General features: G+C 50.2%; 1 protein-coding gene across 1 annotated transcript in view; it reads right to left on the bottom strand.

Moving 5' to 3' along the window:
* Positions 1 to 23,078, bottom strand: part of ARAP1 (ArfGAP with RhoGAP domain, ankyrin repeat and PH domain 1) — a 115,504-nt gene that overhangs the window by 72,586 nt on the left and 19,840 nt on the right. The window contains 2 exon segments of the mRNA XM_078390560.1: positions 17,921 to 18,746; positions 20,766 to 20,919. Coding sequence (XP_078246686.1) covers positions 17,921 to 18,651 — 731 coding nt within the window. The 5' untranslated portion in view covers positions 18,652 to 18,746; positions 20,766 to 20,919.

Raw genomic sequence — 23,078 nt, 5'->3', positions numbered from 1 at the left:
GCACATCAACGTGTACTAAGACGTTCTCCGAACATAATTGATTTTTAAAAAATGAAATTAACATCGATGATTTTTTAAAAATCAAAATGAGTTAAATACAAATGTAAACCATAACAAGGATGATCAGGGGGCTGGAAACCAAGCCTTATGATGAAAGGCTGAAAGAATTGGGCATGCTTAGCCTTGAGAAAAGAAGGCTGAGGGGTGACAGGATAGCACTTTTCAAATATTTGAAGGGCTGTCCTCCTACAGAGGAGGGACAAAATCTGTTCTCGATCTTCCCAGAGTGCAGGACACGCAACCATGGGCTCAAGTTAAAGGAAGCTACAGATTTAGGGTGAGTATCAGGAAAAACTTCTCAACTGTTAGAGCAGTACGACAACAGAACGCATAACCTCAGGAGTTGGTGAGTGCTCCAACCCTGGAGGCCTTGAAGAGAAAACTGGACCGCTGTCTGTCGGATTTATTTTGATTCCCATTTGAGCAGGACGATGGCCTTCCAAGCCCCTTCCAACTTCATGCTTCTAGGATCCTCCGAAACATCCGGCTGGCAGCAGACGAAGAGAGATTCCAGAGATGACAGGCAATTTCATGACAAGGCAGAGCAGGGGGAGAGACCCCCACCATCAGGAGATTCCCAGATCACCAAGAGTCACCACGCTTTCCTCCAGAACGCCCCCCCTGCCCCCGTCTCCAGTAAAGACGCAGCTCAGAACATCCACAAAGTTCCACGTTGATGACAGGACTGCAACAACCCCATAAATAAAGGGGGCAGACCCCCTACTGATGTTTTCATACCTCCACTAGCGGAAGAGAGTCTTCTAAGACAGAAGTGAAGATGTTCACAGCAGCAGCGAGATCGAAATGAAGGAAATTCTTACGTGTTGCCTCTCTGTCACTAAGCCACACCAGACTAAACCATACGAGTTTTAACAAACAACTGCACAAATTTACACACACACACACACACACACACACACACCAGGAAGCATCTTTATCTTTACAAAAAAAGATATGGGGCGGAACTTCCTGTGGCTTCCCAGTATGAAACGGAAACTGGGGGCGGGGGGGAGGTGATGCCCCTTGGCAATGTGGAAAATGTCGTTTTGCAATCTGGGCGATGAAAATACAGATTCCTGGGTGCGGTGAAGCCCAAACCAAGCTCAGCGAAGGAAGACACAACTAGCAGGGCCTTTCTAGAAAACACCCCTTCTCACAAATCAAGCAAGGGTCAAAATCCGATCCGGCTCGCCCCCTGCAGCCAACAAAGTGGACCCCCGGCGGGAACCGGTACCGGCCACGTTTCTGTCCCTGCGCTCAGTGTGTGCCGAATGTTCACTTCCAATGAGCACCTCAGCACAGTGAGATGTGTAAAAAGCAGCTGCAGGCTCTCACCCCACGCGCAATCCGCATTTGCAAAGAGAAACCATTAAGCAGGAGCGTCTGGGCCCAGAGGCAAGACGAAGGATAGAAGTACTAAAGCGTGCTGTAAAATACGGGAGGAGGACTTGAAAAGCCGGTCTCAGATCCCTGCACCAGCACTAAACTCACAGGGAGACCATCACCCGTCATATGCTTTCCTTTCTATCTCTTTCGTTCTCGCCCTGGCCTACCTCACAGGGTCCTTGGGAGGACAGCACAGGTTGAAGGAGAGCTCTGTACTGCAGGTCAGGTGGAGGAAAGGGTGGGGCACAAATCTCACAAAGGAATAAAGGGAAGAAGATTGCAAAATCCTAAACATGACAAGAGATTCCTGCAAAACAGACACACACACACACACACACAATGCTTTACAAGAAATGAGCAAGAAAGCTCACCAGGGTGGCATGCAGGGCGCAAACCTCTGGCCACATCCGGGTGGAAAAGACCAGCCAACCAAATTAAAATACAGTAAATGAGTTGCCCACCCTCAGCCCCCCCCCCCCATTGAAGGCTCAGCACTGGGCAGAATGCTAGGAGGAAGTAATTCTTCCAAAAGGCGAGGAGAGCCCGTTCGGGAACTGGGCCAGGAGAAGACTCGGTTCCACAGTCTCAGGAGGGAAGAGTCTCTCTCATACGCACGCACACACCCCAGGCTAGAAATGCTGCTCTTTTTTTGGGGGGGGGGAGTCCAGATCCTGACTCTTCTGCTATCTGTGCCAAAGCTGGGCACGCTGGATCAAGGGAGCAGCTGGGGAGGGTGTGTGTGTGTGTGTGTGTCAAATCTGAGAGCTCCGGGTTTACTCTCGTTCTTTCTCCCTCGGTTGTGATGGCCTCATCATTCCTCAGCAGCGGTCTCTATAGAAACCTCCGTCCTCCGTGCCTGAAACAATGACCTTATGTTTTCCCTCCCGGCCACGGCTGGCCTTCTTCCTTCCCACCCCGTGTGGCCAGAGACGGGGCGGGGGGGGAGCCACGTCCCCCGTGTGCAGAACAGCCCTGCCCCTCAAGAAACTAAAGAGAGACCCAGGCCTTCAATGGGTCATCATTGGTGAAGGGAAAGGCATGCACTTTTGGAAAGGTGGGCGGGAGAAAGAGTCCACCTGAGCCTCTCTCCTCTCCCCAAGGATGTTGGCAGGACTTTGGTACCAAGTGGGGGGGACAGGTTGGGGGGAGTTTGCAGGTCAAGAGTCAACTCTGGGTCTTTAAAGAAAAATTCCAAGTCAAGTCCCAGACGTGGCTGACGGCCGACTCAAGGGCCCCCTCCTGGCCCCTTCCTTATCCATGAACCAGTCTAGCTTTTTTTAAAAAATAATTTATTTATTTATTTATTTATTTATTTTTGGACTTATATACCGCCCCATAGCGCTACAAGCACTCTCCGGGCGGTTTACAATTTAATTATACAGGCTACACATTGCCCCCCCAGCAAGCTGGATACTCATTTTACCGAAACCAATAACCCAATAATTCAACCCACAGCCACTTCTTTGGGAGGCGGCGGGTTCCTGCAGCGCCCGCCCCTCACCGGCACGGGGAAGAAGCGCTCCAGGAATCCCTCAGCAATATTCCGCTCCCCCACCCCACCCCAAATAAATTTTTTTTTAGCTTCCCCATACTCTGGAAGGCAACATCGAGTCAGTCTCGGACCTGCTAGAGACAAACGTCTAGGAGTGAAAGCTGAATGAATCCACAGGAAAGCGAAAAGCGGGGAGAATGGTGAGGGGAAACAGCCCAGGAAACAGAAAGCTTTGTTTCTTGAAAAATTTATTCATTTAAAATATTTTCTCCCACCCTGCCTTTCTCCAGGAAAGGACCCCGGGCGGCCAAGATGGCTAGGAGATGCTTTGGCCGGAATCCACCCCCTTGACCACTGGAGGACTCTCATGAGTCCTCTAAGACAGTGGCCTCCAACCTTGGGCCTCCAGATGTTCTTGGACTACATCTCCCAGAAGCCTTCACCACCACCTCTGCTGGCCAGGATTTCTGGGAGTTGAAGTCCAAGAACATCTGGAGGCCCAAGGTTGAGGACCACTGCTCTAAGACAAGGACCCTGGAGGCCAGGAAACGCCCTGATGATGATGATTTGTTGTTGTTGTTGTTGTTACGATTATTATTATTATTAAACAGGCACAGTCAACATTATAAAAACACTGACTGGTTTTACAGAACAGATACAAGTTTTAACCAAAAACCTCAGCATCTGTTAAACATCGACGCAGTAGGTACGCTGTTCCTAATATGGCTGTTTTTTTGTGGCTCTGATGGTATGATTTCTGAGATCTACAACTGCTTATAACACTGTTTGACATTTCTTGATATGGTTGCCAAAGCCTCGATGACGATGGGGACCACGCAAGTGCGCTTCTTCCAAAGGCGAGATGTTTTGATGGCCAGGTCTCTGTCCTTGGTTAGTTTTTCCAAGTCTTTATTTTCAGCTCTGTCGTCCCCCGGAATTGCAATGTCAAGGATCCAGACCTTTCTTTCTTCTATTACTACTATGTCTGGCGTATTACATTCATGGTGTCTGCCTGTTTGGATCTAGAAATCTCACAAGATCATGACTTCTTCATTTTCTGACACCTTCTCTGCATGATGTTCCCATGGGTTTTTGGAGGCTGGCAAATTCTATTTTTTTGCATAACGAGCAGTGCACTGACTTTGTCACTCTGTCATGTCTAACTTTGTAATCTGTTTGTGCCATTTTTGGACATTCACAGATGAAGTGTGGGACAGTTTCATCTTTTTCTTGGCAGAGTCAACATTTAGTTTTAGCACTAATTCCTTGGATCTTAGCTTTCATCACATTGGTTTGGAGTGTTTGTTCTTGTGCAGCAAAAATCAAGCCTTTAGATTCTTTCTGAAGGGTCTCCAGTTTTAGCCATGCCCATGTTGAATTACGATCATGTTTTCCATCAATATTTCTCAGGAGTTGTCCATGTTGTGGTTTATTTTTCCAGCTCTTCATTTTCAAATTGTTGTTTCTTATATTAGGCCTTTGTTTTTGTTGTTTTCACAATATTCTCGATTTTCACCACCTTAAGCTGTTGTTGTTGTTGTTGTTGTTGTTGTTGTTTTTGTTGTTGTTGTTGTTATTAACCAGAACACCTGGTGGTCTTCTAAAACTGCCTTGGCTAGAAAAAGAAAAGAAAGCTCTCTTGGGTGTTTGATAAAACTTTTAGCTGGTGCATAAATAAGGAAAAAAAATCCCTCCGTTTCTGAGTTCTGAAGCAAGGGAACTGGCTGGGCAGGGCTAAGCTTTTCAGGCACTCCATTAGGGATATGGCAGGAATATCCTCTGCCCATTATGCTCAATATAGGGAAAACAAATAATAAAGAACTGTATGTTGTCAAGTCAATTCTGACTTAGGGTGACCCTTTCCAGGGTTTTCTTGGTAGAGAGCCCTGGGAGCCTTGGTTTTGCAGACAAGACCCTGCCCCGGTGGTCTGATCCATCGTGGACCTCCCCCCGCCCCAGCTCCTCTTTAAGCACGAAAGAGCCTTTCCGATTTCCTCCAGGAACCAGGGCTCAGCCGGCCTGTTGCTCTGCAAGGAAGCCGAGGGCGAGCGAGAACTCTGCTCTGCACCGCAGTGCACGCTGGACCCCAGAAACGCTCTTCTCTGAGCTGTCAACAGCTCAGAGAAGGCACTGGGCAAGCCTGCAGGAGGAGAAGAAGAGGAACGAAAAGACCCAGAAGCCATCTGAGAGAGAGAGAGAGAGAGAGAGAGAGAGAGAGAGAGAGAGAGAGAGATTGGCTTTCATGGGCCCCTTGCAGGCTCCCCCTTGATCCCAGGCGGCTGATAAGGTGGAGCCACGTGACTCCCAGCGCTGGAGATGGCAGACAGCGCAGAATCCTACTGAGTTTTTACTCCAGGGTAAGGGAAGCCTCATACATCACAGCCAAACATTGCAGCTATTTAAGAAGGTGCTAGTCCCATCCTTCATTGCAAGCAGGTGATTTTTGTGTTTTGGATTTTTTAAGGTAAAATGTTCAGCAGCCCTGAGCTCTTCTGAGGGCGAGGTATTGTCTCAATTCACTCAAGATGCGGTGTTGCAAGAGAGCTTTGCAGGTGCCATGGACCACCGGAGAGACAAATAAACAGATTCCAAATCAAACCAAGCCTGAATTTGCACAAGGAAGGTAAAATGACAAAACCGGGGCTTTTCTACTTCAGGGAACATCAAAAGAAGGCAAAACTCACAAGAAGAGAACATAATGCTGGGGAATGTTGAAGGCAGCAGGAAAAGAGGAAGGTGCACCGTGAGAGGGATACACTATGTAAAGGACGCCACCGTCCGGAGTTTGCAAGACCTGAGTTGGGGCCGCTAATGTCGGGATCCTTTGAGGATCACTCCTAAGGTTGCCATACTTCAGAAGCAAACTGATGGCAGGTAACAACAACAACAAAACTGCTGTTGTGTTGTTGTTGCACACAAAATCCCACACTCCTCCCAACAAGGAGCCACGTAGAGTCTCAAGGTCCCTCCAGGTGGATATTTCCTAATATTCTCCATTGAAAGATACTATTTCATCCTTTCTCTCTCTCGGTACGGATTTTCTCCAGTAAGAAACAGAAGAGAGCCGTGCAGTCGTTACACAATGCCAACACAGGAGTAGGCAATACTTTCGGAGGCCACTAAAGAGCTCATGCCATCTGCTAGCCTGACCACGTGGGCCTGAACCACGAAAGCTGGCAGATTGTATGTGGTTCCTTTAGTGGTCCATCAAGGTATTGCCTACTCCGGCATTGCTAATAAGGAAAAAGAGGGAGAAGTATGAAAACAGGATGCATCACAAAGGGAAGACAACCACCACACCTGGTACATACGCTTCAGTGTTTGGGGACCACAACATCAAATCCTCCTTCCAAATCCCCTCCAGGCCAGGGTGTCTACACACCCAGGTAGAGAGAGAGGTACAGCTGTCCTTGTGCACGCCATGCGCAGATCCAAGCAGCTCATGCATGGGGAACATCAGGCAGCTTTTCCAACACAAGCCAACGAAACCTCTCTGCCCCTAGCGACACCCTGCAGGGTCTGGCCAAGGAAGAAGATCTTCCCTCCACCTGAGTCAGGTCACACGGATGGACCTCTGCCAGGGAAGAGAATGAGTCATGCCACTGGCCACTCCATGGGGAGAGAACGTGGCACATGGTCTTCCTCCCACCCCTTGGCTCTCCGTGCGAGGGAATCCTTGGGCCAGACCGAAGCCCTGGAGGAAGGAGGTCTCAGCCTGGCTGCCAAGAGCATCTTTCGGCTCGGGAAAAACTCAACGTGGCCTTTATGTCTCCTATGGATCATACATTGGTCTCCCTGAAAGGCCCCTTTATCTGAAGCTCTGCGCCATTTCAATCCTATAATACACACAGGGAGACCCCCCATTAAGAGCGCTCCAAGGGAGTTCTAAATATAGGTCTGGATGAAGGCAAAGGGGGCCAGGGGGTCATGCAGAAATGGGGGGGGGGGAGAGGCACTGAGACCAGCAGCTGAAAGCTGCCCTCTTCTCCTGGCAGACAGCCTCTCCCTTGTTCCCGCAGGGCCAAACAAGACACCTCCTTGTCTCCCGACCACAGAATCCCAGAGGAAGAGCAGGGACCTTGTTCAAGATCTCCTTGCAGTCCCGTGAAGAGCTTTTTCGGAAGACAAGGGAACTCGGGTCACCGGGAACAGCTTCTGGGAAAGAAGGCAGCAAAGCGCAAGGCTGGCCTCGGGAATGGAGGCAGAGAAGGTCAAAGGAGTTTGGGGGGGGGCTGTTGGTGGCCCGATCCTTAAGGTCAGGGTGGGGTGGACGTCCTTGGCTCAACATCCATTGAGGTCCCGTGGCTCAGCATCGTAAGTGGCAACCAGAGTAAGCTCACTGAATCCGTGGGGAATTGGCCAGCCAGCTCTTTCTGCAAGTTCCCTTGATGTTCTCATTGCAACGTGCTGTGCAGGACCCCTGAATTGTTGAAAGCCGACCGTCTGTTCAAAGCCGAACCAAGCGACTGAATTTTGGGCAGAGGGTAGGAAGGTAACGCTCACTGGAAACGGACAATAATGTTGGCAAAAGTGGACGGCCGTTTTAAGGCAAGCTTAAAGGCTGATTAAAACGAACACTTGTAGTCTAGTCAGCCGGGGGCCCCACTGTTTTGCTGTAAGGAAGGCCTTCTGTTTCATAAGCAGAAGTTGGAAGAATTACTTTTGGATCACAACTAGGGGATTATGGGTGCTAGAGTATAGAAAAAACTAATAACTTTCATCATCAGCTGACCCAAGAGCTGCTTAAAAGCACAAAGTCTGGTAACTCCTCTGGACATCCGAGGGGCAAAGAAACTCAAGTTCTAAGCCCACCTCCTTTAAAACTAAGTGTTATATTACTCGATCCTCTCAGAGTGCAAAACAGGCAACCAGGGGCTCAAGTTAAAGGAAGCCAGATTTCGACTGAATGTCAGGAAAAACTTCCTAACTGTTAGAGGAGTACGACAACGGGACCGATGACCTTGGCAGATGGGGAAGACTCCAAGCCTGGAGGCCTTCAAGAGAAAAATGGGACAACCCTCTGCCAGGCCTGTTTTGATCTGGAGTCCTGCGTTGAGCAGGGGGATTGGACTCAATGGCCCTTCCAACACCATGATCCTAGGATTTCAATGTCAGCTTTCATAGATCTTTTCCAGAAATATGAGGTGGAATACAGAGATTGCACAGCAAAACAGGGTCAAAGAGATAGTGGTATAGGGTTGCATTTCCCTGTCCTTCAGAGCCCATTTCACTGTGTTCTTCTCTGTATCCCACCGCATACCTCTGAAGACATGGATGAAGAAGGTCCAAGAAAGCTTACATTGAAATATACCAGTTTGCCTTTGAGGTGCCACAACATTTTTGTCTTTTATTATTATTATCTTTTGTTTTTGCCCGATAGATAAAAAACATAATCGACAAAACAAATAAAATGGAGTCGTTCCATTTTGGTTCTGGCAGGGAGGGTGCCAGCTTTCAAATCTCTTCTCTATTTCGGGAAATATTCAAAGAAAGCAGAAGTTTGTTCCGGGAGCTGTTTGGAGGCTTTCCCGTCACTCTTCCATTTCTGCTGGCACCTCCCGGACCAGCAGGATGGTGCATGTCGCCTGTAACGGGCCTGGGCCACAGTCCGCAGACCCTTTCACAGTGTCTGGGGAGTGTGCGACACTCCAGACACAACTGGATCGCCATCCGAAACATTTCCGACCATCAATTATCTTGGTTACGAGGAATGAGAATTGCAACCCAGCAATGCCTAGAAGGTCCTAAACAGAAGTCTCAGGTTCAATCCTGCCTTGAATTTCTGGAGAGCCATGGCTGCTGGCCGTCAGAGCTGGCCATGCCAGGCTAGATGGGTGACCCCCCAAGAATCTGGCTCCAGAAAAGACAGCTTCCCGGCTTCCTCCAGCCAACACGGCTAAAGGTTCAGAGGTGCTCTGGAGTGTCTCAGACACATCAGGTGTGGGCCAGTGGCTATGAGATGGGCTCGTGGACTCCAGACTCCCCAGTTCGAATGCCCCCCTCCCACCAGGAAGGCCACGAACCAAGACATGCCTTTCAAAGCTTGCCTACCTGCCTGCCCGCCTTCTGCTGCCAACGTGTGTCATGGCTTGGACAGCAAAAAGGGCTTTACTTTGCCAAGAGGAAAGTCCTGGCAGGTGCGGGAAAACCCCAAAGGATGGGGGTGTGGGGAGAGAAGCCCTACGGAGGAGTGTAGGGGGGGAAACACACATACACACAGGAGGGACTTGGCGTGCGATCTGGCCACGAAAGGCACGCCTACCGTTGGAGATGGGGACAGGTTGAGGAGGGTATGCGCCTCCAGCACATTATTATTTTGTCACATGTGCCCTCCTCCTCCTCCTCCTCCTCTTCCCTGGATTCCAGCAACGGGAGGCTCCAGACATAACAACGCTTTCCAAGGACATGATCAGGAGCTTCCCACACTTAGGGAAAGAAAGCCATTGACTAGTGCAAAGGAGCAGGAAAAAAATCCCGTTCTCCAAGGAGCCCAGACCAAAGGCCCCTGAAGACCATCAGTCAAAAGAAGCTGGACAACCATTCTGTCTCCCCCCCCCATTAAGGATTCCCAACCTCCCCCTACATTTACTTTCAAAAGAGAGAAAAGTCAGGAGAGACGCTGGGAAGCCGCAGCAAGCTTACAAGCGGAAGACATGGACCGACGGGGATCCCATCCTATTCCGTGAATTAAGCCTAAGGATCACACCATTGCATGCCTTCTCCGGAAGCACCCTCTGAGCCAGCCCCCCTGAGAAGGGGGAACCCCCTCCCCCAGGTCTGGGACGGCCATCTCCAGCAGACTTTACTCTCCAGAAGCAACTTGCAGACAAAGAAGAAGGGAGGTGTAGAAATGGCCCCAAGTGGATATGACATTATTGCTCTGGGTTTACATTTGCTGAAATCCTTTGCCTTCTTTGGAAACCTTCCTTCCTTCTTTTTCTCTTTCTCTTCCTTCCTTCCTTCCTTCCCAAAATCCCCCAGCCAAGATTTTAGGAGTCGTTGTCTGACTCTGGAAAGACAAACTTTGCCAACTTCCAGGACAGAGGCTTGAGGTGTAACCCCAACCCCCAGGGAAAGAAAAAAGAACAAACCCACCACTGTTCCTTCTCTCTCCGCCACCCACCCATCAAAGGCAAAGACGACCTACGTGAAGCTGGGGGGAAACTCCTTCCTCTGCCACTCCTTCCCTCTGCAATCTGTCAAAAGCCCCAAAGGCTTCCTGGCCACTATGCGCGCGGGGGGGGGGAGCGGGGGGGAGAACGGCGCGGCCAGGAACCTCGTGGACCAGGGGGCTCCCAAACTGCCAATGGGTCAGTGGCGGAAAGGACCCAGCCTGAACTCTCCGGACGCCCAGACTCAAAGAGAGCAGACACCTCGCTCGCTCGCTCGCTCGCCTGGAGTCCCCTCTGGTCCCCAAGGGAGACCTTTGGCAAGAAGAAGAAGAAGAAGCAGAAGCAGCAGAGAAAGAGAAAAAGGAGACCAGACCAACCGTAGCGCCAGGAAGGGAGCACCCAGCCTTGCACACCCGACTGACTCTTGTGGATTTGCTCGCTCGCGCTGCACTTCCTCATCAGGGCTTCCTGGCCAGACCTCGCAGAGCCTCGGAAAGAGCGGGTTTGGGGGGGGGGGCGAGAGAGAGAGAGAGAGAAAGCCACCCAGAATTCACTCCGGCTGGCTGAGACTTCCTCCTCTCACTTTAAAAAACAAAAACAAAAAAGGTTTTGTGTGTGTGTGTTTTATTTGCCACCAAGGCAGAAAAGGAGACGTCTGGCCTCCATCCAAGCAGGTCTTGCCTGCGGGCAAGCCTGCCCAGCCGGGCAAGAGAGAGAGAGACAGACAGACAGACAGCCGGGCAAACCTGTGCACCCTCTTCCCTCCCCCCCCACCGTTCCAAAGTGGGGAGAACGAAGCTGACACACCAGGCCTTGTTTCCTTCCCACACAGCCCGGTGGAGTTATTCCTTACTCTTGAGGAGAAGAGTCCGAACCAGGAGAAAGGGCTCCCTGCCCCAAGGGGCTTGCAGTCTCAATGTTAAAGGCCAGAGAAGAGCAAACAAATCAGCTGTTTTTAGAACGAGGACAGAAAGTTTGAGCCACACAGTCGCCTCGTTGGCTGGGATGTTTCTTGGCATGTGTGTGTATACACACACACACTATATGCACACAATATATACACACACAGCCCATCTTATAGCAAACCACAACTCTGGGCTGCTTACAAAACAAAGCATACAACATAAACTTAAGAACTGAATGCGCCCCCCCTCCCACTGCCCAATCCTAAATAATCTAGAAGCAAAACCACACAAAAAAAACCTATGATGGCAAAGGTAAAAGAAAAACAGAACCAAAACACAATGTAAAGAGCATGTCTAGCCTGCAAAGTCACTTTTCCCAGCCCAGGTACCTTCCCGGGTCATCCCTAGAACGGGCATCATGTTCCAAACCAGACACCAAAAGTCTGGTTTAGAAATTTCCTCCTATCTAGGGTGTTCACAGCAGCCCCCTCAAAAAGGGTTTTAACAGCTCACAAGTACACCGAGTGTGACTCAGTTCACTATCAGTGTCTGCTCAAAGGATCCTTCCTTCTTTCCTTCTATCCATCATCAGCTCCTTCCTTCCTTCCTTCCTTCCTTCCTTCCTTCCTTCCTTCCTTCCTTCCTTCCTTCCTTCCTTCCTTCCTTCCTTCCTTCCTTCCTTCCTTCCTTCCTTCCTTACTTCCTCCACTCTCTTTTCCTTCCTTCCTTCCTTCCTTCCTTCCTTCCTTCCTTCCTTCCTTCCTCCCTCCCTTCCTTCCTTCCTTCCTTCCTTCCTTCCTTCCTTCCTTCCTTCCTTCCTTCCTTCCTTCCTTCCTTCCTTCCTTCCTTCCTTCCTTCCTTCCTTCCTTCCTTCCTCCCTCCCTCCCTCCCTCCCTCCCTCCCTCCCTCCTTCCTTCCTTCCTTCCTTCCTTCCTTCCTTCCTTCCTTCCTTCCTTCCTTCCTTCCTTCCTTCCTTCCTTCCTTCCTTCCTTCCTTCCTTCCGTCTTTTGAGTTGGAAGGGGCCTCTTAAGGCCATCGAGTCCAACCCCCTGCTCAATGCAGGAATCCCAGGTCAAAGCAGATCCGACAGTTGGCGCTCCAATTTTCTCTTGAACACCTCCAGCACTGGAGCGCTCACCAGCTACCAAGGTCATTAATTCTGTTATTCTGCTGCTCTAACAGTTAAAAGGTTTTTTCCTGATATTAAGCCCAAATCTCGCTTTCTGTTGCTTGAGCCCATTACAGAATCATAAAAAAGTAAAGCTGGAAGGGACCCTGCGAGGCCATCCAGTCCAACCCTCTGCTCAAGGCAGGAATACAAATCCAAGCGGATCTGCTAGGGGATGATCCAAGTTTTTCTTGAAGGCCTCCAGGGTTGGAGCGCTCGTCAACTCCCCTTGAGGTCACAGGTTCCACTGTTGTACTGCTCTAACAGTTAGGAAGTTCTTTTTCCTGATATTCGGTCTGGTGAATTTTTGGCACTAACACTCAGAAAAGGAAGTTTTTCCGGATATTCAACCGAAATCTGGCTTATTACATGGCCTGCACTCTAGGATGATTTGAGGATGGCTCCTGCCCCTTCTCTATATGGCTACCTTTCAAGGGTTAGCAAATGCGAAGTTTTGTATTTCAGCTTTTCATTTGTTTGTTGTATTCTGCAGTTTTGTATTTCCCCAGCCATTGCAGCTGCTTTGAGCTCTTCATTTCATGCCTTCTGCATCTGGATTAGAGCCCTGATCTATAGCTTGAGTTTGCAGAATGCCCCTAAGCCAAAGCTACGGTATATGTTCAGTGGCTGATTCATTCACCTGCACTATTGCGGCTCATACAGTTAAATCTTAAACCTTTTGCCTTTAATTTCTGTTTCAAAACAGCTTCTCCAACAGGTCCCGAAAGGCAACAAAGACATTTAGAGAAAAGAAATGAAATTAACAGCACTGCATGCCAAGAAACCGGTGGTGTAAATTCCTCATTAGCTTTGCTTGGGTTACTTCTCTCACCCTTGGCTTTCTGAGACCAAGGGTAGATCAGATGGGATCAACAACTGATGTCCAGCACAAACTTTCCTGTTGCAATAATAAAATCATCAGATCATGGAGCTGGAAGGGGTTTCTGAGGCCATAAGATCCAACCCCCTGCTCAGTGCAGGAATCCAAAGCAAAACAGACCTGACAGAGGGTTGCTCGGTTTTTCTCTAGAAGGCCTCCAGCCTTGGAGGGCTCGCCACCACCTCTAGAGGCCACGGGTTCCACTGTTGTACTGCTCTAACAGTTAGGAAGTTTTTTCCTGATATTCAGCCTGGTGAATCTTCGGCGCGAACACTCAGAAAAGGAAGAGGGGCATAGCTGTACAGTCGATGCATTTCACTTCCACATCACAAAAAGCATGTGGCTAGTTCTGTCCCAAGAGTCATGTGTCCATGCTCCAGAACACCAAAGGAGGAGAAATGAGGACTGCTATTCCCTCCTCCCGCACAAACCCTGCCTGTCCAGACCCCACGCTGAGCTGCAGTCCACGCTCTGCACAAGAGAACCTGCTTCCCAGAAACAACAAGGATTTGGCTGTTGACGGCTGGACCCTGAACAGACTCAGAGGAAAGGAGCCGGGACACTTGACGCCCCACAGCTGGTCTCCAACACAATCAGGTCTTAGGTGTTAAGACCCAGAATTTGAACAGAAGCTGCTTCCAGGCAGAGAACATCTACTGCTCACAGTGGCCAAGGAGGATGCAAGAGTTGTGTTTTTTTTTTTAAAAAAAAAATCTCTTAAACATCAAAAATATAGGGGAAACAATGGGGAAAACGCAGGGTTGCAAACTGAAGATGATGACACTGGCACCTCACAGCAGAAGCCTTCTCTAAGATCACTCTGAGATAGTTGGTTGGTTTCGTAGCCTGCATTTCTCCCTGGCAGAAGAAGTCAAGGTAACATATGACATAAATTAAAAGAGACAGAGAGAGATGCAGGTAAAAGAACCACACAATAAACAACACTCTTACTACAGTGTTAAACAGCATCCGATCAACCATAGAATCATAGAAAAATGAAATGTTGGAAGGCCATCCAGTCCAACCCCCCTGTGCTCAAGGCAGGAATACTATCGAAGCCAGCACGGAACGGATGCAGTTTTAAACAACAGCAGAAACAACCGCATCCACCAGTAAGGATTAAAAAAAGTCACCGGGTGGCCCATTTATAGAAGCGCCATCAGAGGTTAGGCCATTCCTCTACTGGGCACCCAAAAGTCGGACACAAAGCAAGCCTCTGAGATTCCCAAAGTGTTCTGTGGTCAAAGACGGGGTGAAAATTGAGGCCACGCGTTCTGCCCATCGTGGCCGATGAAGAGAGACGAACACCCAAGGAAACTGGAGTTGAGATTCCATGCAAAGCCGTTGTGGCAAAGGAACGAGAGGAAGATTTGTACCGCGCTCGAAAGCTTCTCCGTAGAGGGATGTGGTGGCGCTCTGGGTTAAACCGCAGAAGCCTCTGTGCTGCAAGGTCAGAAGACCAGCCGTTGTAAGATTGAATCCACGCAATGGAGGGAGCTCCCGTCACTTCTCCCAGCTCCTGCCAACCTAGCCGTTCGAAAGCATGTAAAAATGCAAGTAGATAAATGGGTACCACCACGGTGGGAAGGTCACAGTGTTCCATGTCTAGTCGTGCTGGCCACGTGACCACGGAAACTGCCTTTAAAAAACGCTGGCTCTATGGCTTGGAGATGGGGATGAGCACCGCGCCCTAGAGTCGGACACGACTGGACTCAATGTCAAAGGGAACCTTTACCTTTACCTTACCGAAAGCTTCTCTCAGGTGTAACACCTTATTGATCCAATCCCAGTATCAATCACCTGCTCTCAAGCAGTGAGCCAAAGTCCCTTCCTCGGTCGGTGGCCAAAGACTGGCCTAAAATTTCAAAAAGTTTTTCCTGCTAGCAGAAGATGTTGGGTCTGCCTTGGAAGCTAGAGAAAGGGCCAACGGGAGAGAAGGTAGCACCGATGAAGGCAACGGGATGCCTCAAACTAGGTAGCAGCTGGACCACTGCAAATAGTTTTAAGAGGTGGCCCAACAGAGAGAGCCCATTTCCAAAACCCAACCCGGGTACAGCTGAACGGCCACGATACAGACCAGCTGGAAAAACGTTAGCTATGACAACAGGTTGTGTTACAGAATCAATTGGTTCGGACACCATGACATGAACATAAAAAGAATTTTATGCCTATAAAATAGGAAGCTAGGCTTTGCTGAAGGTCAGATTTCCGCAGCTTTAAAAAGTTTCTTACTGGACTACAATGCCCAGAATCCCCAACAACCATAGTCCCAGCTTTGCTTGGTTTTTACATGCCATCATGTTGCTTCCCACTTAAGACAACCCTAGGAATGAGCGGCCTATAAAATGTCTCAGGATATAATATAATACAATATAATATAGTATAATATAATCTTAGAACTGTAGAACTGGAAGGGACCCTACGGGTCATCCAGTCTAACCCCTGCCAGAGAGGCCCAGTGGGAGGATTTGAACTCCCAACCTCTGGCTCCATAGCAAGAGACCTAAGCCACTCACAGAAAGCTCTGCTCAACTCTCCTGAACTCCAGCCTGTGGCTTCCTTTAGGCAGCCAGTCCATCTCACATCTAGTCTTCTTCCTCTTTTCCTGCTACCTCCCACTTTTCCCCGCATGACTGTCTTTTCCAGATAATCCTGTATTCGCAGGATGTGCCCAAAGTCCGCAGATTTCGGGAGAGTGCGGTTCGTTCTGCCTCCAAGCCCTCCAGAACCTCAGAGGGAAAAATTACAGGGTGCCTGCAAAGCATTTGCACCTTGGTTCACCCACCTAGATTAACACAGCGGGCTCTCTCTTTGCAGTGGGTTGTGCCTAATCTCCCATCTCCATCTCCCAACCAATGCCTGGGTAGACAGATGCAGCGGAGTGATTTCAAAACTAGAGGGCACCCGCGTCACACCAGAAATCGCAAAACCTCTGTCGTACTTCCAGCTGCAGGAAGGCGACCATTTACAAAATCTTCGCACCTTTTCAGTACAGTTGCTTTCTCAGAAAGCGAAACCATTTTAATTCACCTTATTTTTACCCTCCCCCCACTCTCTCTTTTTTAAGGAACTGGTTCATTGTTTGCTTGAACTTCTAGGCAACTTTTCAAATTCTACTTCCTTGAACAAAAATCTTACAGAACAAAGAGGGGAAATAAATTAACACAAAATTACATCAAAGCCCTACCTTCTCTTCCATCAACCCAGTGAACGCCTTAAAATCCTCGTTCAGGTCAAGAACATACTGTATTTCAAACCAAACAGGCAAACAAAGAAACAGGGAAACCTGAAGCCTTCCTCCGCCCAAGGCAGTTGTAAAATATTTTTGTAAGCCTTTAAAAAAAAGGCTGCCTTGAAAAAGTTACTAGGGAAAGATATATTCTAGGGAATGGAAGCCCACAAACGAGCAAATCTCAGGAAACGGATGGTCCAGGTAGCCCATCTCTGGGAACCCCTGGGGTCGTGCTGGTTGGTGGATTCTGGGAATTATGGGGCCTTCCTCGATCTCTGCAAATGAGGAGCCAGCACTGACGAGTCCCTGTGTGGAAGGCAATCAATCTAATCATTGCTTAATAGCAGGCTAGCAAGCAGGGCTCCTCCTGCAGTTTAAGTGAAGGCAGAGGCACTCAGAAGCAACCCGTTCCATCCTGCAATGCAGCCTTCCCAAACATTTTTGGGCTCTAAAAGCCAAAAGCAGCCCTTTGACCTGAGCCCAGAAACAACGGGGCAGCCTGCGGAGTTGACACAGAAGAAGGGCAACGTCTGTTCTGCTGGCCCTTCTTCACTAGCTGAAGCTTCCTAGCTGTCTCCAAGGGCGGCCCCACGTTCAGTGCCTTGCAGTAGTCCAGCCTATAGGCAACAAAGACAAGATCCACTCTCTCCAGAGAAGGACACATTGGCACGCGAGCTTCAAGTGGGTCTGATGCAGATCTGCCCCTTACCATTTATTTTATTTATTCGACTTGCATGCTACCCGCCCTCTGCAAGAGTCTCCAGGCGGCTGCCAACATCCACTAAAACAGTTCAGTTAAAAACAGACACACTAAAAACCAATACAGTTACATCTATACTCTACAAAAGCAGAAATAAAAACAGGAACAATCTACAAAAACAATCTAGATCCATGACCTATTCGTTAAAATTAAAACCTTCAATTTAAAAACTTTGATTAAAAAAAGCTTCCGGAACAGGAAGGTTTTAACCTGGCGCCGAAATGTCAGTAAGGTCGGCACAAAGGTGTTTCTGTCGTTTATCTCCAGATTTGAACACGTAAATCTTGCCAACGCGCACCCTAAGAACCCAGGGAGGCCTTCTTCCAGATTTCACGGAGGCCGGCGTGGTGACCGGAGATGACAAGAAGGAAAAAAACCCACTGATTCCCTGAAGCATCTTCAAAACGGATCACCAGACTCTCCTAGCCTAGGCCATCTCACGTATCGGCCAATCTTTCAAGCTGCCCCGAGAATCACGGTCATCCTCATGTTTCAAAGGAAGCCATACTCAACTCAAGAGTTTGGGGAAGCTTTTTTTAAAAAATTATGTTGGACCGCCACCTCCCCAAAGGCCCCAGGTGGAGGGGAACTGTAGGAGTTGCAGTCCTTAAAATAAATGTTTCTAAGTTCAGATCGGGGTAACCCAAAAAGGTTAAGACTGAGTCGGTCTTCCTTTGGGCCCATCCTGAGAAAGCAGGATTCTCTGGAAAAGACAGCAATTCTGTGAATGGTGGGAGGCAGCAGGAAAAGAGGAGGACCCAATAACACAAGATGGACCGACTCCCTAAAGGAAGCCACAGGCTCAGGTTTGCAGGAATTGAGCCAGGCTGCGGAGGACCGGACATTTTGGAGAAGGCACATTCGTAGGCTCGCCATGAGTCAGAGACAACTTGATGGCACATAACAACAACCCCTCTTTGCTTACCTGATGCTGGCAGCCTTCTGGTGTCCAGGCCGCGGGGGCAACATGGGAGGGCGGCTGGGTACGGGGGGCGGCGTCAGGGAGGGGGGCTTGCTCTCCAGCTGGTGGCGTTTGGCGGGCAAGGGGGGCTTCCTCGTGTCTTCGGGAACCGGCAAGTCTGGATCGAGCCTGTTTCCGGGCAGCGGAGGGGTCACCAAGGGAGACGTAAAATCCAGCAGGGAATCCGATTCCAGAGAAGATGCGGGAGAAAGCTCAGGGAGGGGATGCGGGGAAAACTTCACCGGAGGATGGCAGCTGGTCCTCGGAGGAATAGGGGGCGGCGCCAGGGGGAGGCCCGGGACGGTCTCTGACCCTCGGCCAGTGGGCGACTTCTTGCCCGTTGGCATGACCCAGCCGTTACCCGCCTCTCGCTCCATCAGAGGAGGAGGAGGAGGAGAAGGATGGGGATTGGTGCCCGTGCGAAAGATGTTGCGCTTTTTGGGGATGGGTCTCCTCGGAGGCAGTTCAGGGCCCTCCGCCGTGGGCAGGTCCTCGGAAAAGGCCTTGAGCAGCCCCGAGAGGATGCGCTTGCGGTGCCCGGGGAGCAGGACCCCCAGGTGGGTCAGCGCCTGGTCGGTCAGGTGCCGGCAATCGGACACCCGCCGCAGCTCGCTCCGCTCAAAGGTCTCGGCGTACTGCTCCAGGTGGAGGGCTCGGAGCCACTCGGCCATCGAGAGGGTGTCCCCATCCGCCATCGCCGCGAGGGAGCCTGGGCAGGAAGGGGGCCACTCAGCATCCGCTCATCCTGCTTGCGCCCGGCCGCTGGACGGACCCGAAACGACAGGCACAACTGTGGAGAAAAACACAGGCACACTCGTCAGGGGCTTTCCGTTTCCTGTGAAGCTTATTTGCCTTGCAGGGGGCTCAGCGGCGCTGGCCTCCTGGGGTCGCGGCCACAGCCTCTCACACACAGCCCCAGGAAACTACAACGCTCACTCGTTACAAGCTGGGTGCTTAAAGCAGGTGGGAAGAATTAAACTCCCTTCCTTCCTTCCTTCCTTCCTTTCCAATCCCCAAGCCCCTCCAACCTGCAGCAAAAGCTGAGGTTACAGAAGGCTCACAGGTTACCTGGCCATCTGGTCCCCCCACTCAAGTGAGATGCGCCTTTCAATTCCATTTAAATTATTTTTAAACATCACTCCTGAGCTTGCAGCCGTACCTATAAATCAGGGCATTCCATTTGGTGCAAATGAAGCTTCTGCTTTTGAGGCCAAAAATGGCCACCGCCACCTCCGTGCCCGCCGATCACCTCAGGTGCCCTACGACCCACACAGCCATAGCCTCTCTATAATGTTGTTGAGCGGGTTCAGCAGGACCATTTCGGGCTTGTCAATAAGCCAGGCCCAAGAGTAGCTTGATTCTGAGTAAAGAGGTGCCAGCTCAGCTTGCAAAAACATGCCTGGTGTTTGTTTCACAAAGCCAAAAAGGCAACCTCCAGGTTTTTTCAGGAGAAGCACGAAGCTGTCTTAACAAGGTTCACCCTTGCAACTGACAGGAATTGGGAAGGGAGTATGACAAGGCTGTATATTGTCCCCCTGCTTATTCAACTTATATGCAGAATACATCATGCGGAAGGCTGGACTGGCGGAATCCCAAGCTGGAATTAAGATTGCTGGAAGAAATCTCAACAACCTCCGATATGCAGATGATACCACTCTGGTGGCAGAAAGTGAGGAAGAATTAAAGAACCTTGTAATGAGGGTGAAAGAGGAGAGTGCAAAAAACGGCCTGAAGCTCAACATGACAGCAGAACCCTTGACCTCAGGAGGCAGTAAGCGCTCCAGCCCTGGAGGCCTTCAAGAGAAATTTTAGACGACCACCTGGCAGATCTCCTTTGATTTGTATTCCTGCCTTGAGCAGGGGGTTGGACTGGATGGCCTTAGAGGCCCCTTCCAACTTCATGATTCTACGATTCTACAAACCAAGTATGCAAAAGTTTGTCATACGGTCAATACCCAGGAATCCCCAGTTAGAATACTGTAATTTCCATTTTGAACTTTGGACCTAAAAACCACCCAGAAGCCTCAAGTTCTTACTTTTTTTATTGCAGGAAAGGAGCAAACAATTAAAATGGGAGCAGGGTTCAAGGATCAGGCCTGTCTCTATTTATTCATTTATTCACCTACATTTTTTTTAAAATTTATCGATGTGGCCTCTATGTGGAGCCCATCTGGACAGGTCAGAGGACAAAACTTGAAACAAAGCAAGTCATGTAAAAACACATTTTAAATTGTGGCAGAATAAAACCTAAAAGAGTGCAAGACTTTTAAAAAAAAACCAACAACCCACAAGCAGTTCTTAAGAACCTCTATCTAACCCAATGAAAACCATGTCAAACCAAAAAAACATCCCAACGAGGGGCAAAACGTTCAAGAGGGACCCAAGTGGCAAGGAAAGGACAGAAGGGGGAAACCCAACCTACAAAGCCCCCGGAATGTCCCAGCCAACACAGCCCGGGGATTCTGGGAGTCGTAGTCCAAGGCACAAACGAGAAGCAGGATGCCCTCTAAAGTCCCGCTGCTGGAGGCCACTATGGGGGAGACCTTCAGCTCCTCCTGGGGCTTCCTGCTGGTGCATCCGACTATCCGTGGAAAGAAAGAGGAGCAAACCCAGGAGGGCATCAGGTCTTCTCCCTGTTCGGTCTTCTTATTCAGGCAGGTGAGGGAGAGCTCCAGTTTCCACTGGCACTCAACAATGGGTCCATGCAAGAGTGGGGGGGGAGAGGGAGAGAGCCAGGAAACTTAAGGAGGATTCAGTCACGGGTGCGTGCCATGCCCCCAGGAGTTTCAAAACTCAAAGGAAGACCTACCTGTTCTGACCCCAGCAGAATCTCTCCTCCGGCTTTTTTGGAGAAGGCCGGGTAAAAATAGCCTCCGCTCGCTCGGCTAAATTAAGCTTCCTGAAACGAGCCGCGCATTCATTCCCTGTGGCTCCAGGACACGCCTCAAACCGCCCAGTTCTGCCTGAAAAACAAAGCAGGGCCGTGAGTATTTTCCCAGGCGGTGGAGAAGAGCGCTTTTTCTCAGAAGTTGGCTGAGAGGAGCCAGAGGAACGTCTGCCTGCTCCAGGGTCGCCGCATCCTTTATTCCTCTGGAAGACGGCCTGAGCTCCGGGCAGGAGCTGCTCTTGCAACGAGGGTCTCTTGTCGGCGAGAACAGTTATTTTGAGCATGCGCAAAGTGCACTTTCGGCAACCAGGCCCTCCAGACCTGAGAGACAGGCTTCCAGAAGCGTGCAGGAAGGCTTCAATCCATGGAGACAAACCCAGCACAGCCCACCTCATTCTGCCCGGCTCCCTTCGCTCTCACAAAAGGACCTTGGCGTCTTTTGATCAGAAGCCCCCAAGCCCCCCCCCCCACGGCTTCCATCTTCGGCACCCCCAGTTCGTGGTTCTCACAGCCAGGTGAGAAACCAGGCCGTCTCTGCCTACAAAGCTCATCTCCCATGGCTACCCTAGAGTGGCCGTGCGGTCTGGGGAGGATGTTGGTCGGCATCCAAAACATCTGGAGGATGCTAGTGTAGGCAATAAGGCGGAAGAGGCTGATATGGAAGACGGCAGGTCCCTATCTTAGTAGTCACGCTTTGCAGAACTTGGAAAAACAGCTTCTTTGGTCTGCAACTTCTGGAATTACCCCCACCCGGCTATGCTCAGACACACAAGCACCCCCCCTCGCCTTGCATTTAAGCCTCGTTTAAATCGACTTAGATTTTCTCATTCGGGTGAAATTGATTTCTACGAGCTGTAAAATGAGGCCAGGGCTTTTTAAAATGCCTCACTTCACTCTCCCTATGTTTTCACGCGCATGTGGAGAATGTGGGCAAACGGCAAACACGGATGTGGTGAAAATGTAGTCACGTTTTTCACTTCCTGCTGGCCAGCTGATTCCCACACCACAAAACTCTGTCCATGCTGACCTCATGTGTCACGGTGCCCCCCACGCTTTAATTGATGGCTCACAGTCACACTCGGCAGCTCAGGAGAAGGGCGCATCACCCCTGGCGTTGTCGGCTCCCTGCACCACCCCGGGCTCAAATTACCCTAAGTTCCCCGTGCAGCTTCTCTTGTCCTCACCCACCACCAGCTCCCTTCCCCCCCATCTCTCTCTCTCTCTCTCTCTCTCTCTCTCTCTCTGGGAATGAATCACCTCGTCCAGAGCCTGCCTTCTTTCTCTTTTGCTGCCTTGGCAACTTTCTGCCAGCCTTGTGACTTCCCTGATCTCATGGGTTGCACCAGCTTGTGCATTGCAAAAGTGAGCTTCTGGCCCCTGGATCCATCTGCCACGCACGTCCCCGGAGCAAAGATAACTCCGACTTGCCCCACGGTGGTCACACCACGGTTGCTCACCACCCACTCAGACTTTGCCGTCCAGGCCCTCCAGACTGAGCTCAACAGCTCCAGCCAGTGAAGCTGTCAATGGGTGATGGACAAGGGGAGGGGGGCTGACTTAGCCCTACTAGATACCGCTTTGCTTAACGCCAGGAATGTTTTTAACCATTAGCAGGAGTATATGAGACATGCAAAAGCAGCTATCCTTAAAACTTCTCTGGTGGCAAACCTGCCTGGAACATCAGTGCTAAAAACTATCTTTTGCTCATCCCAAGCCATCCTGCGCGCACGCACGCACGCACACACACACATGCGCATACACACACACGCATGTGCATACACACACACGCACACACACACTAGAATGCCATGTTTTTTTGCAACCTGTAAACGTTATTCCTGTGCCAACCAAGGAGAGGGTCCAGGGGCACCTTAAATCCTACAATTCACCGCTCGGTGAATGAACAGCAAGGCACTGAACCGCTTGCTCCCGATAGCAAAGCATTATGGAAACTAGAAAAGGTGGGGAGGGAAGCCGTAGAAAGGGGGGCAGTCCATACTTATGGGGAGAAAACAGCAAGCCTCTTTGGCAGAGAGCCAGCCATGACTCCCCTTTCTGTTGCAACAAATAATACCCAAGAGGCCTGCAGGCTTCGTTTCGATGCCACGTCAGCCCATTTCCCTGCACCCTAATAGCTCCGTGGTTTAGGTCTCTGACTGCAGAGCCAGAGGTTGGGAGTACAATTCCCTGCTGTGCCTTCCGTTTCCCGCTGGGCCAGCCTGGGAGGCCTTGGGC

The sequence above is a fragment of the Pogona vitticeps genome, chromosome 3, assembly GCF_051106095.1.
Source record: "Pogona vitticeps strain Pit_001003342236 chromosome 3, PviZW2.1, whole genome shotgun sequence".
NCBI lineage: Eukaryota > Metazoa > Chordata > Lepidosauria > Squamata > Agamidae > Pogona > Pogona vitticeps.
The sequence above is the reverse complement of the archived record's forward strand: the minus strand, read 5'-3'. Positions and strand labels throughout refer to the sequence as shown.